The sequence below is a fragment of the Nerophis ophidion genome, linkage group LG13 (assembly GCF_033978795.1).
Source record: "Nerophis ophidion isolate RoL-2023_Sa linkage group LG13, RoL_Noph_v1.0, whole genome shotgun sequence".
Lineage (NCBI taxonomy): Eukaryota > Metazoa > Chordata > Actinopteri > Syngnathiformes > Syngnathidae > Nerophis > Nerophis ophidion.
This window is the reverse complement of record NC_084623.1, coordinates 34,230,547-34,248,100: the sequence shown is the minus strand read 5'-3', so window position 1 is coordinate 34,248,100 and position 17,554 is coordinate 34,230,547. Positions and strand designations below refer to the sequence as shown.

The 17,554-nt window shown below is 40.1% G+C and overlaps 1 protein-coding gene across 4 annotated transcripts in view; it reads right to left on the bottom strand.

Annotated features, from left to right (window-relative positions):
- Window positions 1-5,177: 5,177 nt before the first annotated feature.
- LOC133564478 (unconventional myosin-Ic-like) overlaps window positions 5,178-17,554 on the bottom strand; it is a 134,537-nt gene continuing 122,160 nt past the window's right edge. For all 4 annotated transcript variants that reach the window (XM_061918821.1, XM_061918824.1, XM_061918822.1 and 1 more), the window contains 7 exons: window positions 13,981-14,074; window positions 12,918-12,973; window positions 12,705-12,840; window positions 12,561-12,631; window positions 12,383-12,480; window positions 11,094-11,193; window positions 5,178-9,308 (listed from right to left, as the gene is read on the bottom strand). In XM_061918821.1, coding sequence (XP_061774805.1) covers window positions 9,282-9,308; window positions 11,094-11,193; window positions 12,383-12,480; window positions 12,561-12,631; window positions 12,705-12,840; window positions 12,918-12,973; window positions 13,981-14,074 — 582 coding nt within the window. In that variant the 3' untranslated portion in view covers window positions 5,178-9,281. The remainder of the gene's footprint in view (window positions 9,309-11,093; window positions 11,194-12,382; window positions 12,481-12,560; window positions 12,632-12,704; window positions 12,841-12,917; window positions 12,974-13,980; window positions 14,075-17,554) is intronic.

Sequence of the window (17,554 nt, the reverse complement as noted above, 5' to 3'; positions counted from 1 at the left end):
CTCAAAGCCTGCACGTTGGAGTTTAACCCGGTGGACGAAAGGGTAGCCTCCCTCCGCCTTCGGGTGGGGGGACGGGTCCTGACTGTTGTTTGTGCTTACGCACCAAACAGCAGTTCAGAGTACCCACCCTTTTTGGGAGCACTCGAGGGAGTACTGGAAAGTGCTCCCCCGGGTGATTCCCTTGTCCTACTGGGGGATTTCAACGCTCACGTTGGCAACGACAGTGAAACCTGGAGAGGCGTGATTGGGAAGAATGGCCGCCCGGATCTGAACCCGAGTGGTGTTTTGTTATTCGACTTTGGTGCTCGTCACGGTTTGTCCATAACAAACACCATGTTCAAACATAAGGGTGTCCATATGTGCACTTGGCACCAGGACACCCTAGGCCGCAGTTCCATGATCGACTTTGTAGTTGTGTCATCGGATTTGCGGCCTTATGTTTTGGACACTCGGGTGAAGAGAGGGGCGGAGCTTTCTACCGATCACCACCTGGTGGTGAGTTGGCTGCGATGGTGGGGGAGGATGCCGGACAGACCTGGGAGGCCCAAACGCATTGTGAGGGTAGCTGGGAACGTCTGGCAGAGTCTCCTGTCAGAGAATGTTTCAATTCCCACATCCGGAAGAACTTTGAACATGTCACGAGGGAGGTGCTGGACATTGAGTCCGAGTGGACCATGTTCCGCACCTCTATTGTCGAGGCGGCTGATCGGAGCTGTGGCCGCGAGGTAGTTGGTGCTTGTCGAGGCGGCAATCCTAAAACCACTTGGTGGACACCAGCGGTGAGGGATGCCGTCAAGCTGAAGAAGGAGTCCTATCGGGTCCTTTTGGCTCATAGGACTCCGGAGGCAGTGGACAGGTACCGACAGGCCAAGCGGTGTGCAGCTTCAGCGGTCGCTGAGGCAAAAACTCGGACATGGGAGGAGTTCGGGGAAGCCATGGAAAACGACTTCCGGACGGCTTCGAAGCGATTCTGGACCACCGTCCGCCGCCTCAGGAAGGGGAAGCAGTGCACTATCAACACCGTGTATGGTGCGGATGATGTTCTGCTGACCTCAACTGCGGATGTTGTGGATAGGTGGAAGGAATACTTCGAAGACCTCCTCAATCCCACCAACATGTCTTCCTATGAGGAAGCAGTGCCTGGGGAATCAGTGGTGGACTCTCCTATTTCTGGGGCTGAGGTCGCTGAGGTAGTTAAAAAGCTCCTCGGTGGCAAGGCCCAAGGGGTGGATGAGGTCCGCCCGGAGTTCCTTAAGGCTCTGGATGCTGTGGGGCTGTCGTGGTTGACAAGACTCTGCAGCATCGCGTGGACATCGGGGGCGGTACCTCTGGATTGGCAGACCGGGGTGGTGGTTCCTCACTTTAAGAAGGGGGACCGGAGGGTGTGTTCCAACTATCATGGGATCACACTCCTCAGCCTTCCCGGTAAGGTTTATTCAGGTGTACTGGAGAGGAGGCTACGCCGGATAGTCGAACCTCGGATTCAGGAGGAACAGTGTGGTTTTTGTCCTGGTCGTGGAACTGTGGACCAGCTCTATACTCTCGGCAGGGTTCTTGAGGGTGCATGGGAGTTTGCCCAACCAGTCTACATGTGCTTCGTGGACTTGGAGAAGGCATTCGAGCGTGTCCCTCGGGAAGTCCTGTGGGAAGTGCTCAGAGTATGGGGTATCGGACTGTCTGTGGCGGTCCGCTCCCTGTACGATCAGTGCCAGAGCTTGGTCCGCATTACCGGCAGTAAGTCGAACAGATTTCCAGTGAGGGTTGGACTCCGCCAAGGCTGCCCTTTGTCACCGATTCTGTTCATAACTTTTATGGACAGAATTTCTAGGCGCAGTCAAGGCGTTGAGGGGTTCCGGTTTGGTGACCGCAGGATTAGGTCTCTGCTTTTTGCAGATGATGTGGTCCTGATGGCTTCATCTGACCGGGATCTTCAGCTCTCACTGGATCGGTTCGCAGCCGAGTGTGAAGCGACCGGAATGAGAATCAGCACCTCCAAGTCCGAGTCCATGGTTCTCGCCCGGAAAAGGGTGGAATGCCATCTCCGGGTTGAGGAGGAGACCCTGCCCCAAGTGGAGGAGTTCAAGTACATAGGAGTCTTGTTCACGAGTGGGGGAAGAGTGGATCGTGAGATCGACAGGCGGATCGGTGCGGCGTCTTCAGTAATGCGGATGTTGTACCGATCTGTTGTGGTGAAGAAGGAGCTGAGCCGGAAGGCAAAGCTCTCAATTTACCGGTCGATCTACGTTCCCATCCTCACCTATGGTCATGAGCTTTGGGTCATGACCGAAAGGATAAGATCACGGGTACAAGCGGCCGAAATGAGTTTCCTCCGCCGTGTGGCGGGGCTCTCCCTTAGAGATAGGGTGAGAAGCTCTGCCATCCGGGAGGAACTCAAAGTAGAGCCGCTGCTCCTTCACATCGAGAGGAGCCAGATGAGGTGGTTCGGGCATCTGGTCAGGATGCCACCCGAACGCCTCCCTAGGGAGGTGTTTAGGGCACGTCCAACCGGTAGGAGGCCACGGGGAAGACCAAGGACACGTTGGGAAGACTATGTCTCCCGGCTGGCCTGGGAACGCCTCGGGATCCCCCGGGAAGAGCTAGACGAAGTGGCTGGGGAGAGGGAAGTCTGGGTTTCCCTGCTTAGGCTGTTGCCCCCGCGACCCGACCTCGGATAAGCGGAAGAAGATGGATGGATGGATGGGATCCCACAATAAAATGATGTGGGTGGCTACAATAAAATCATATTGCGGACGACACAAAATTATGTAGGACCCCACAATAAAATGATGTGGGTGGCCACTATCAAATGTGGGAGCACACAATAAAATTATGTGGGAACCCACACTAAAAGGTTGTGGGAGCTCACAATAAAATGATGTGGGTGGCCACAATAAAATCATTTTGCGGATCACACAAAATTATGTAGGAGCCCACAATAAAATTATGTGGGTGGCCACTATAAAATGATGTGGGAGCCCACAATAAAATGATGTGGGAACACACAATAAAATTATGTGAGTAGCCATAATAAAATGATGTGAGAGCACACAGTAAAAATTATGTGGGTGGCCACTATAAATCATATTGCGGGCCACACAAAATTATGTAGGAGCCCACGATAAAATGATGTCACTGGCCACAATAAAATCATATTGCAGACCACACAAAATTATGTAGGAGCCCGCAATAAACGTATGTGGGTGGCCACTATAAAATGATGTTTGTGACCACGATAAAATTATGTGGTGGCCACAATAAAATCATACCGCGGATCACACAAAATTATGTAGGAGCCCACAATAAAATGATGTGAGTGGCAACTATAAAATGATGTGGGAGCCCACAATAAAGTGATGTGGGTGGCCATGATAAAATGACGTGAGAGCACACAGTAAAAATTATGTGGGTGGCCACGATAAAATGATGTAGCTGGCCACTATAAAATCATATTGCGGACCACACAAAATGATGTAGGAGCTCACGATACAATGATGTGGGTGGCCACAATAAAAACATATTGCGGAGCACACAAAATTATGTGGGAGCCCACAATAAAATGATGTGGGTGGCCATGATAAAATGATGTGAGAGCACACAGTAAAATTATGTGGGTGTCCACTATAAAATGATGTCGCGGGCCACGATAAAATAATGTGGGAGCACACAATAAAAGGATGTGGGTGGCCACAATAAAATGAAGTGGGAGCACACAATAAAATGATGTCACTGGCCACAATAAAATCATATTGTGCACCACACAAAATGATGTGGGAGCCCACGATAAAATGATGTGGGAGCCCACAATAAAATGACGTGGGTGACCACGATAAAATTATGTGGGAGCCCACAATAAAATGATGTGGGTGACCACAATAAAATGATGAGGGTGGCCACAATCAAATGATTTGGGAGCACACAATAAAATAATGTGGGAGTTCACAATAAAATGATGTGGGTGGCCAATATAAAATTATGTGGGAGCCAACAATAAAATGAAGTCGCTGGCCACAATAAAATCATATTGCAGACTACACAAAATTATGCTGGAGCCCACAATAAAATGATGTGGGTGGCCACTATCAAATGATGTGGGAGCCCACAATAAAATGATGTGGGTGGCCAGTATCAAATGATGTGGGAGCCCACAACAAAATGATGTGGGTGGCCACTATCAAATGACGTGGGAGCACACAATAAAATGATGTGGGTGACCACAATAAAATGAGGTGGGAGCCCACAATAAAATGATGTGGGTGACCACAATAAAATGATGTGGGAGCACACAATAAAATGATGTGGGTGGCCACTATAAAATGATGTGGGTGGCCACTATAAAATGATGTGGGTAGCCACAATAAAATGATGTGGGTGGCCACAATAAAATCATATTGCAGACCACACAAAATAATGTGGGAGCCCACAATAATATGAAGTGGCCGGCCACAATAAAATATGTTGTACCGCATAAAAAGTGGTGGGCCACATTTTTCCCCCGGGGCATTGCGTTTGACACCTGTGATCCTAGGACACCAGCGGGGGTGGCAGAGAGAGACACCTGCCGTCGCTCTTCCACCAGGAGATGTACTGGCATTAAAGCAGCGCAGCATCAATGACTGGTGGTCCCCAGCTGATGACCCCGTTAGTGCCACAGAGGTGTGTAAGGCACCAATGCTCCCCAGGCAGACCATCAACCTGTATTTTCTTAAGATGACAGTTCAAACTAAAAGACGAGTGTCAGGCCACGTTTGGCATCAGTTTTCGTCATCATCGTTGTTCGAAATCTAAATGTTCAGGGATTATTTTGATCTTGTAATGCCAAATAAGTGTTTTTCCCGTTTACTATTTAGCTCATTGACCAGTGGTACGCGTGTTACATTCCTTTTGCGCCATATTAGTACAGCTAATGAGTGTGCCATACACTCACTGTGGCTTCAATAATCCATCACTAACATCCGTATTGTCAAACATTGAGGTGGAAACATTTTGCTTTGTGGCTTGTTCCTCTGCTAAGGCTGGAACTTTGTGTTGCCAAGCGACAGCCTCAAAACATTCAGGATTCGGAGAGAATCTACAAAGAGGAGTGGACCAAAATAAAAAGTGTGCAACTCTGGTGATGAGCTAAAGTAGTAGTGTTGGTGGTGGAGGAGAGGAGGGCATCACAAAAGTTTCACACAAAAAAGGTTTGATAGAAATTATTATTTTGACTTTACATTTCAAATGTATTTAATACAACTATAGCATCTTTGGGTTCTTAGTGTGTTGGCATAATTAATTCAATTAGAATACTTGGATTATACAATGATCAGAAGAGAGAACAGAAGTTTTTGGTAAAAAAAAAAAAAAAATAAAGTCTTAGGATTTTGTTTGAATAAAACTGTTACACAGGGAAAAAAAACTTTTTTTTTTTTTTTGGCAAAGCAGTGAGAAAAACATTTTTGCCAAGGAGGTCTCACTCTGACGAACAAGGCACATTAACACAAGAAAACAATTCTTAATGTTTCTTCTTCCCAAATCATCAAACTAAACTTGGTTTGGCTGTCTCATTCATACCAGTACACAAACTATACACACGTTTATATATACTGCTGTAATTATAAATGTATAAGTCTCCATTCAGAAATAAAACAATATCCCATCATTTAAAAGCAAAAAACTATATCAAAATCATACAACAAATAATGATCAGAAATCAAATGGTTCTTTGGCTTGTTAGTGAAGCAGCAGTCTCGGCATATTGCACCCACCTCACAATCAGTTTAAAAAAATAATAATAAAACAATTTTTTGCTAATCCACAAAAATTGCAACTCTGGAAGCAATATTGGGAAACCGTCTACATTAAGAACGTTCATCGGTGTCACAAGTGTTTTTAAGGGTTAGAAATATATTATTATATGAGCTGCATTTTTATTATCATTACATGCCCTGCTGTTCAATGTAAAGTACGTACGTCCAATCTTTTTTTGTTATTGGCCTGCAAAATAATAAAAAATTTAAAAAAATCCTACTGTTGATCCTGTAGTCTAAACCCTATCACTTTTTCAACACATTTACAATTCAATTTTACAGAAAAAATAAAAATGACAGGCAAACAATGTATGGTAGTTACAAAACAGTTACGCAACATCAAATCATGTCTAAAGCATTTGCCTGCTTGAAAATGTTGAGTGAGTTTAACTATGAGATAGGACCCTCTTCTGGATTAATATATGCAGCACTCTTTTAGACCCCGCAGATAGCGTCGTCAATCCAAAATCCGCGAATATGAGGGGCAATGAATGCCAAACCGTACATTTGCGATGGGGTCAACACAAAAAGTACCTCGCTTTTGGATAGTAATCTGCTCCAAAAAGTCCGACAAAGACTGACTCAGACAAAATCCCAAAGCAATTTTTCCAACAAGAACTAAAGTTAATCAATTCAATCAGTTCAAAAACCTAAAAATATTAACACAAAATTGTTTTTTTAATACAATTTACAAACTAAGGTGATATACATATACCATATTTTACGGACTATAAGCCACTACTTTTTCCCCAAGCTTCGAACCCTGCGGCTCATACAAAGGTGCGGCTAATCTATGAGTTTTCCTTCGCTAACAGCTAAAGTATTGAATGGATTAAGCAAATAAATCAAACAATGTACTAAAATAATCTACTTTAAAAAACTGCTAAAATCCGAAGTGTTAAAGTACAAAGAAAAAGAATCCTGATAAACATCTTGAACGTTGTTAGAAAAGGACAACATCTTATTAACCTCATAAAGGATGAAAAAAAACATTGATGACTTTTCTGTATAATTAGTTGTGTTACAGGCATCGTTTGGAAACAATTAATATATGTAAATATTTCATTTCACAATGTACCTGTATATATATATATATATATATATATATATATATATATATATATATATGTGTTAGCCTCTGTGTTTTTTCCTACCTATTTCATCGCTACAAGCCTGTTTCGCAGGGAAACCTGCAAAACAGGCTTGCAGGGATGTATATATATATGTATATATGTGTGTATATATATATATATATATATATATATATATATATATATATATATATATATATATATATATATATATATATATATATATGCGGTTCATAATCCGGTGTGGCTAATATATGAAAAACATTTATTTTTTCCCCAAAATTTGTGGGTGCGGTTTATATACTGGTGGGGCTTATAGTCCGGAAAATACGGTAAATAACTGATTGACCAATGAGGACGGCGATGAGTCAAGAGGGAGGAGGAGATCCCTCCTTCGTACTGTGCTAAAAATTTATTTTTTTGGCGTCTTCGGCCCCACGGTGGATTATTTTGCATCATATTCAATTAAAAACAGAGAGACTGAATCACCAACACGTGGCATTCTCGATTTAGGTATTCGATTACGCAAAATGATAGGCAGGAAAAAAAGTCGATTGTCCTTACGATAACTGAGATGGTAAACAAAAACGTTTGGCTAAACCAAAAGTTGGTCACAAAAAAAAAACAACTACCGTATTTTTTGGACTATAAGTTGCAGTTTTTTTCATAGTTTGGTCAGGGGTGCGACTTATACTCAGGAGCGACTTATGTGTGAAATTATTAACACATTACCTTAAAAAATCAAATAATATTATTCACGTAAGGGACTAGACGTATAAGATTTCATGGGATTTAGCGATTAGGAGTGACAGATTGTTTGGTAAACGTATAGCATGTTCTATATGTTATAGTTATTTGAATGACTCTTACCATAATATGTTACGTTTACATACCAGGCACCTTCTCAGTTGGTTATTTATGCGTCATATAACGTACACTTATTCAGCCTTTTGTTCACTATTCTTTATTTATTTTAAATTGCCTTTCAGATGTCTATTCTTGCTGTTGGGTTTTATCAAATAAATTTCCCCCAAAAATGCGACTTATACTCCAGTGCGACTTATATATGTTTTTTTCCTTCTTTATTATGCATTTTCGGCAGGTGCGACTTATACAGCGGAGCGGCTTATACTCCGAAAAATACGGTAAGTACCATCATTTATAACTAGCCTATTTTATTTTTAACCCATTTAAAAAAGATCAAAATCTACGCCCGCATGCTTTCAGTTTGTTCCCTGTTGGAAAAAATTTGGACACTCCTAATATTTCTGCTTTTTTTTCAGCATTTTCCAGATAAAAATACCCTTTTACTAAAAAAAAAATATCCCCTTGAACTTATATTACTAACAATTGTGGGTTGGAAGACTTTTTAAGCTAACACGATCCAAGCTAACACGATGCAAACTGTTTTATATCCTGGTGACTGCAACAGCAGTCACGATCCTTTCATTCGATTTAAAAACAAATTTCATTTGAAAAGTTAACTTGCGACTTATAAGGCTTTTCAGCTCCATTCTAGTCAATGTCAAATAAAAATGGCTTATTGAAATATTATTCAGACTACTTTGAACTAGGCACCGCTTATGATGACACCAGTTTGGCTAAACGCGACACAAGCTGCAATAAAGAAGCACAAGCAGCCAAGCAGAAAGACGTGTGGAAACATAGAGAAGGTGTCTTTCCGTGTTTAGGATGCATTTAGTCAAAGGGAAAAGCACAATCATCTCTTTTGTCACTTTCACTCATCCATTTCAAGTTTTTCATGCGCTTACAGTAAATGTAGTTGTTCCCTCATTACCGACACCCTGCGTATCATGTGAGTACACACCTGGCTGTATGAATATGAATTCAGTAGTACGTATATAGCCACCTACTTGTCAATAGCGTTGTCCACCATTCACTCAACTTTGTCTACATGCAAAAACAGGCTCTCTCACCTATCAAGAAATGTTGGCAAGGAAAAAAAAAAAAAAAAAAGCACTAAAAAGAGGTAAAAGACAACACCCTGACTTCTGCACAGGAATCCCATTCAGTTGGCTGTGTTGTCCTTCTTTGGTTTGCTTGGTCATGTTCCCAAATAAATCACAAGAAAATGTACAAAAAAAACAAAAACCCACAAAAATATTTGTTATTCGTTGGCCGCACGTATAAAATCACAATATTTAAACAGCGGCAGTATTATTACCAAAAATATAATATATAAACATAAATATTTCCATTAGTATTGCTGCATCGTTTATCTTTTAATTGGCAGCGAGCGCCAGCCGGGTGTGGTGGATGTGGACAGGCTGGTACCGGATTGGCTAAAGCGAGAGCAGGGTCTGAGGTCAAGTGATTGCATAAGGGAAAAAGCACGCCGGTGTCCTTGAGTGCGTTATTTCGTGTGCGTACGAAAGAGTGAAAATCATCTGGAGTTGAGTCTGGGAGCAGTCTGGAAAAAAACGTAAAGGAGAAAAGGCGTCATGGAGTGGAGCAGGAAGTCAAACTTTAATGATTGGTGCCAAACAGCAGCTTAATACGTCTTGACACAAAATGGACACTACACTGAACACAGAAGGTATTGGATACTAAAGGTGACAATTCTTATATATCATACATCAATATCAGGTGTGTGTGATTAGATCGATATTTTTTATTTCTATCATCCGTTCATTTTCCATACTGTCTGTGTTTTTTTTTTACATTGTTGATGGTTAAATATATTGGATATCAACAGAAAAAAGTAAGTATTGGAAGAAGCGCTCCGATACCATCGGTCCTGCAGCGCGTATACTTGTGCATGACTGGACAGCCGGTTAACATCTAAATGTCCTCCATTAAGCACACAAGGTTGGTATTTTCTTGTATTTTAGTGAAGTTATTTACAAAAAGTAAACATGGTAAGCTATACAGTAGGCTACTAGGAGCTAGCCGCTACAAAACAGTTAAACACAAAATAGCACACAAGCTAAACATACATAATACGTGTTCTTAATTAAACAATATGGCAGTCTGAAACACAATATTTATTTTCATTTATAAATATCAAACAATTATGGTTGCATATTCCTTACAGATACAAAGTTCCCAAAGCAGAAACGTAATAGAAAGTTTCCAGTAACAAACGTGTCCGTATCATTTCACTTACTGTACGTCATAGGGATGTCACGATATTAAACTTTCATATCACGTTATGTTGACCAAAATTATCACGGTTATTATCATCAATGTGCTCAAACGGTACTTACACACAAAACATTTTTACCAAGTTTTTAAAATAAATAAACAGTCAAACAATGTACTTTCATTAGCAGAAGAAAAATTCAATCGTTAACATTCAATAGATTAGGGGTCCAGTAAAAGGACCTCAAAACGTATACAGGGATGGAGTGGGGATCCCCTACTTATGTATCTTGTATGGAATTGTGTTTTAAATTAAACTGGTCCTTAAGGCACCTTGTTAAACGTCAGTTTCTGAAAAGGAGAAGGTAGATTTATATCTCTACTGCTTGTTTTTTTGTCGTGTTACAAAATGATGCATTTTTTCAATCCAAACATAAACTAGCTAATCACAGGGAACCTGACTGAGCCTTTAACAAAAAAATATTAGTGTTTTTCATGCTTACCAAGGTTCTGTTTTAAGTAATTTTAACATGATCAAACCTTTTCTAACATTCCAACCTACAAAATAAAAAAGGTGCCGGTATTGTGTCGGATCAATATTAGTAAAGGCAATATCGGTAATGGAAGGGAAAAAGTTGTCACAGGACACCCCTCATAAAAAGTATCAGTGTCAATAAAGTATTTTCTTGGTGTCAGATTGATACCAAAATTTGCAGAAGGTCAGTGACTGTATCACGTCTGGTCGGCCATTTGTGACAATCATTTGGTACTTTAACTTAAATTTAATAATCTATGAAACAGTCAAGCTTTGAATATCGCAGGAATACAGTATAACCACTACTCTTAGGGTACGCTTATCCATCAGCTATTACCTCGCACATTTCAATTATGTAGAACAGTGGTCCACAACCACAGGGCCGCAGCCCGTACCGGTCCGCACAAGAAATACAATTTAAAAAAAATCAACCAAAAAATATATATATTTTTTCTTAAATTATTAAATCAACATAAAAACACAATATATCAATATATACATTATATATCAATATAGTTAAATACAGTCTGCAGGGATACAGTCCGTAAGCACACATGGTTTCAGAATTTGATCACTCACCACAGAAAGATGTCCGTTCTTAGCTTTGGCCACCAACAGTTCGGATCCAGGTGTGAAGTCGATGCACCCTTCTTTTCCTTGACCCACGGTAAATGTTATACTGGAGGGGAAACACAGGACTAGTTAGCTGTCACTAAAAAGGCAAACTGATGGAACATTTGTGAAACAACGAGCTATTAAAATGACAGGGTTACTTCTTTGCATTTTTTAAAACTGTTCTGACGATTCTTATTCCCAGAGACTTTCACGTGTACAAAACATTGTAATATCCATGATAAGCCAATGATGTTATATACTGTAAACAAACAGCCAAAATGAAACAGTTTTTGTCTTTTCAGTAAAAAAAAATGTGGGTAAAAATATTATGAATTTAGAATAGAATAGAATAGAATGGACTTTATTGTCATTATATTTGCATATAACGAGATTAAAGACTCCAACTTAAGGTGCGGTAGTGGGAACAAATATGGGGTAATATATATAACAGAAAAGGTAATAAAGGAAAAAACTAACAATTGAAATAAAGAGACTACTATCCCCAAAAAATTTAAGAAGGGTTGAAGTGTTATTTAGTATGTAAAAACACACTAATGATGTACATTATATGTGTTTAAAAATGGTCCCCTTAAAGTTGGAATATACTCTTGCGTCACGTAGCTTGTGTCCCCTCCGACAATGTCAGAACATCTTGTTTGATTTATAGTTCTTCCGTGGGGGGTGGCGCCAGACGTGTAATTCACTTCCGAAACACCAGGGGTAGTGTGTCCTGAAGAAGCAGCTGAAACTGTCGTTGAATAGATATTAACTTTTTGTAAAGAGTGATGACAACCGCACTATCAACATCTTTGTCTGCACTGTTTATTTGAAACTCTATTAGGCTGTTCGGGACATGGGACAAGAGAGAGCTATCATGTAATTGTAAATAAACAAAAGTGTTCTGTAACTATTTTATCAACATGCTGGTGCCATTGATGTTTGGCAATAGAAGTTAAAAAGAGTGTCTTATTTTGTGACTTCTTCTAGACACAACAACACAATAGGCTGAAAAACTTTATATTTAGAAATAATTTATTAGAGCGCACAATAATTTGTATATGTCAAACACAAACTCCTCTCTTATGTGGTCGAGGACCCATCTTAGCAAAAACTGACCAATCACAGACGCAAACATAGAATTTTTGAGAGGTGCACGCAAGGCTTGCAGGAAGGTACGCAAGAGGAGGGGGCAAGACGGCGGCACTTACGCAAGTTACGTAACGCGAGAGTAAACACCAGGCTTAAGTTCTTACCTGCCCTGGTTGATGTTGATGCTGTTTACTTTGTTGCCACAGATGGCAATCTTGGTCAACGTCTCTATCACATGCTCACTTTGTAGAACCACATCTCCCTGGAAAGATGGTGTAACACCCGGATATTGAGGTATTGTGTTGCACAAAACGCAATGTGGTTGAATGGTATCCGTCCTACCTTCTGTTTGTTGTCGTCACTGGGCACGTGCAAAACAAACAGGCCATCGCTGAGGGAACTGACAGAGATACCTGAACAGGAAAATTGAATGAGTAACGGTATCCCATTCATAGGAAATGAGTAATCTGTCAGTCGTCCTGCAACCTTTAAGAGTATCGTAGTCAATGCGTTGCTTGAGCTTGGCATCCTCGACAATAATGGCACTGCTTGCGGTCAAAAGCAACTGGCGGTGACGAGGCTTGTAGCCCTTCCTGTCATACTTGGTGACTGGCACGCCATACTGCAAATACAATGGAAGAGTAAATAGACCTTGTAGTAACCTGCGGGTCCAGCTAAAACTAAACTCTAACTACTAACCTTCAACTTCTCGTTTCCCAGAGCCTGCAGGACCTTGGGATTAATGTTCTCACCATCTGAAAGGGGGTTGACACGTGAGTACAGTGGGTAGGGCACGTAATAACGATTCGATCCCATGCTAATTTTTATAGGTTAACACCATTAGACATACATTAAATGTCTAAGAATAATTATTTGATGCACTACGAACCAGCACGATTATTTTATGCACACACACCAGCCATGTACTGTAAACGATTTTAAAGCATGAGTGTCAAACTTGTTTTTATGTAGAGCCACATTGTAGTTAAGGCTGAGCTCCGAGGCGCTGTAACAGTAAATTTATATAAAAATGTATGTATAATGGGCTCATTATATTTTTACACAATTGCCTATGCATTTGATTATTATATTACACACAAATTGATGGATAACTTCTTTTGAAACCATACGCCAGGTTGACAAGCAGACCATACTTTTTTTTTTTTTTCAACAAACATTTTTGGAATATACAATATGTTACTACTATGTTTCTTGAATGCTCAGAAAATATAAAAATTAAAGGCACATGCAATATTTCAGTCCAAATTGAAAGAACGAGTAGAAAGATGATGTATTTTATTGATGCACATATTTTCCAGGCTTTTGCGGGCCACATAAAATGATGTGGCAGACAAACTCATGCCCAATGGACTTGGGTTTGACACCAGTGGGCTATATATTCAATAATAGCTAACGTTAGTAGCTAAACCTTGCTAAATCGCTATTATTAGCTTACTAAACACAAAGGTAATGTTCATGTGTGTGTGTACGTATCAGCGTAGTTATATTACGTGCTAAAACCCGGAAGAGGGCGGGTTATAATCCTATCCTTAACAACACTCTGTAAAGTTAGCGCCCTCTAGGCATTCGCCGAAATGTTGCAACAGCCCCTTTTAACTAAATACCTTTTTTTTTAAAAAAAACAAAACTTAATTTAATGTTTTTTTAATGACATTTGTCAATATTCCAACACAGTAAAGGTGTAAACTTACAAAATCAGCAGGAAATAAAATATTTTTCAAGGCTATTAGAGAGGACTTACCAAGTCTTGTGCTGACAAACAGCTTGGGCACACTTTGTGGGTAGTTATCCTTCTTTTCCTTAAAGATCTCACTCGCAATCATCTTCTGCTCCATCTAGCCAAACACATCAAACAGGGAAGCAACCACAATGAAGCTGATAGATGAGAAACTCTATAGACCTCAAACATTACATTTAGAATTTCAAATCGGAATGTTCATCAATGTCAAAAGATCTGGTACAATGTAATCCATAAATGTGCGTAGCAATTAAAAAAAACACTAACCAACACAATGTTTCTATTAGGGATGTTCCGATACAACTTTTTTCACTTCCAATTTGGCATAGATGGCCTTGCGTTTTAGCCGATACCGAAATTTATCTGATAACATATCTGCATGAATCATACATACTATTATTATTTTATAGTGTGGGACATTGCCAACGTCAAGGCCTTTTTCACATTTTCTGGAAGACTTTTCCAGATTTTAGGAGCATAAAACTGAAAGCCTCACCATGTTTCGTCCTGACTATTCAATTTTTTGTATTTTTTTGTATTTAGTGTGTTAGATTCTGCAACTAGTGTTTGGATCCCACTGTACGCAATATCTGAAAAGCATGGAAAAAAGCATTTCACCGTGGTGTAGTCTGCATGTGACGAATAATGAATGAATGAATGATCTTTATTGTCATTGTGCATGTACAGGTACAGGTCCAACGAAATTTAGATAGCTTCCCTAAGGTGCTTTGCATTTAAAAAAAAAAAAAAGAAGAAACCACACAATATACAGAGAAAACACAATATACACAATATGCAATATACAGTATGGCCTAAGACCACGCTAAGAGGCAATGTAAAAAACAAGACAATAAAAAGTATAACGTGACAAGTAAACTGACTAGAGAGGAGTAGTGCTGATTCCCAGTGTGCTGAGGGGGTGGGAGTCAGTATTTCCTATTTCCTATGCTGTGCAGGCTTTTTATTGTGGATTAAATATGTGAATAAATATGGTAAATATTGTCCAGTTGGCATGTAACCAGTGATTGCACATTCCCTTGTCCCGAATAAACTTTGAACCTTGAACCTTGAACCTATGGGCACCACCAGGAAAGTATCCGCCTGAAATGGATTCATGCTGTCTTTAAGTTGTCCATGAAAGTTCTAATTCATCCAGGTCATTGTCATCTCAGGGCATTCAATAGATAGCAAGTGGACTGTTTGTTTCGTCTTCGAAGACGTTTTGCCTCCTATCTGAGGAGGCCTAACACCACCTGTCTCCCACATAGAACGCTGTCCTTTCAACCATTCAATCAATCAATCAATACCTTTATTGTCACTGTCATAAATAACACTTAAATCATACATGTCAATGAGATTTCGTTTGAGCTTTGTCCAGCGGCATAGAAACTGCATTGATGTGCAGGTTGACCATAGTTTCCAGTTTAGTTTAGCATTTGTCTATGAGAACGCGTATAGAGTGGTGTGGGGGAGGGGGGACCGTCAGATGTCTAATGGGTGTTGCGTTGATGCTGCAGCAATGCAATGTCCACAGCACAATTATTGAAGTGGTGAAGAGTGAGGTAATAAGATGGTCGGGGGCAGTAAAGGGGCATGCTGTTCATTTAGCAGTCTCACAGCCTGGGGATACAGACTGTGAGACATTCTGGTGGTCCTGGCGCAAATCGATCTGTACCTCCTTTCAGAGGGTAGCAGGTTGAAGAGGCCATGTGCTGGATGGTATCTGTTCTTCAGGATGTTGTGTACTCGCTTTAAGCAGCGAGCTGTGTACATGGCACTCATCTCTGGGAGTATAGTCCTTGTAATTTTCCCTGCCATTTTAACCACTCGCTGGAGGGCCTGTTGGTTTGCTTTAGTGCAGCTAGCGAACCACACTAAAAAGCCGTAGGTGAGGACACTGCTGATGGCACAGTCGTAAAAGTTTACCATTGATTTCTGCGGAATGTTTGCACATTTTAGTTTCCCTAGAAAGAAAAGACGTTGTTGGGCCTTTCCCACTGTAGAAGCAGTGTTAATGTCCTGCTTCTACAGTGGGAAAGGCCCAACAACGTCTTTTCTTTCTAAAAGAAACTAAAATGCGCAATTCCTGAAAGACTGCAATTTAGGCCACAACAAATAACAGGAGTTATGTGTACTGTTTGTTTACAACTGAATGGAATGCTTACGTTGGGGATTTAAGACTATTTTGGACTGGTAGTAGTCGATCCACAATGATCGTTCTGCCACACAATACCTCAACGCTAACGAGGGGAAATTACACTTCAGCGACTGTCGTTGGTTTTGACAGTAGGATTGCTGGTTTGCATTAAAACAGTTGTTTTTTTCACTACAATAGCGCGAAACCTTCATTGCCAAAACACACCCAGCTTGTATTGGATTAGATTCGACCAATCTAAATCTACGAGCACGAACTGATGAAGCCTACTTGGATGAGAGGCGAAAGGTCTTGGAAGACAAACCAAACAGTCCAGTTTCGATCGATTGAATGCCCTGAGACTTCTTTAAACTGAAATGCAGAAGTAATTGCTTTTTTGACAGTGGCCACAATAATTAATTAAGTAAAGATAATGTTCCAGTAAATTGAATTATTTACTGTGTTTCTGATACAACTATAATTATTTGATACTTGTTTATATTAACAAATGTCAAGTTTTAGACTGCAATTCTTCATTTAAGGACACTTATTACACATGTCTAGCTTGTGTGCCATTCTGTGCCTAGCTGCTAGTTTACCATGTTTTACCATTTTGTAAATAACTCCCTTAAAATACAAGAAAAGACCAACCTTGTGTGCTTATTGGAGGACATTTAAGTGTTACCTGACACAAGTAAACACGCTGCAGGACTGCTCTAATTGGAGCGCTTATGTTATATAGATTTTAGATGCAAGTCAATTTATTCTGATACTTGTTTTTTTGGCTGATATCGACCAATATCTGATGTCAATATCAGATTGTCCTATTTTCTTTTCAATGCACAGTCAATACGTTTCTGAGCATTATTCTATGAACATCACAAGCCAAAGCACTCTATTATAAATTATGTTTGTTTGTTCTTTGAAAATTCCACTTTCCAAATCTTCAAAACAGCTTTGTATTGGATCAGGTCAAAATGAACACATACCTCTGAAAACAAAACAAAATATTTTTTGTCAGCAAAAGAGCCAGCCAAATAGCTACATACTACATACTACCAAAAACTGCAATTATTTTCAGAACAATGAATGCCACTAAAATGTGTTCCCCAGCGCAACCTCAGTTGACCTAATGACTCAGTTAGGGGTGAGAACAGTGGTTCAAAAGAATATAAAAAAAATACCATCCGTACAAATATTTTCCACTTTTTTTTTTTAACTCTGTTGATTACCTCATATATTAACTTATCTTCCCACCATTAATACACTTCTGCAGAGCAAGTGTGTTTTTTATAAGTCAATATTAAATCACACAAACTGAAATACAGATTACTAAATTATACAAACAATTGTGTGGTCTTACCACTTTTACAATTTAAAATATATAATTGAACAATTTATTTCCCATTAATTTGTTTAAGGTCCAAAACATGCATCTAATTA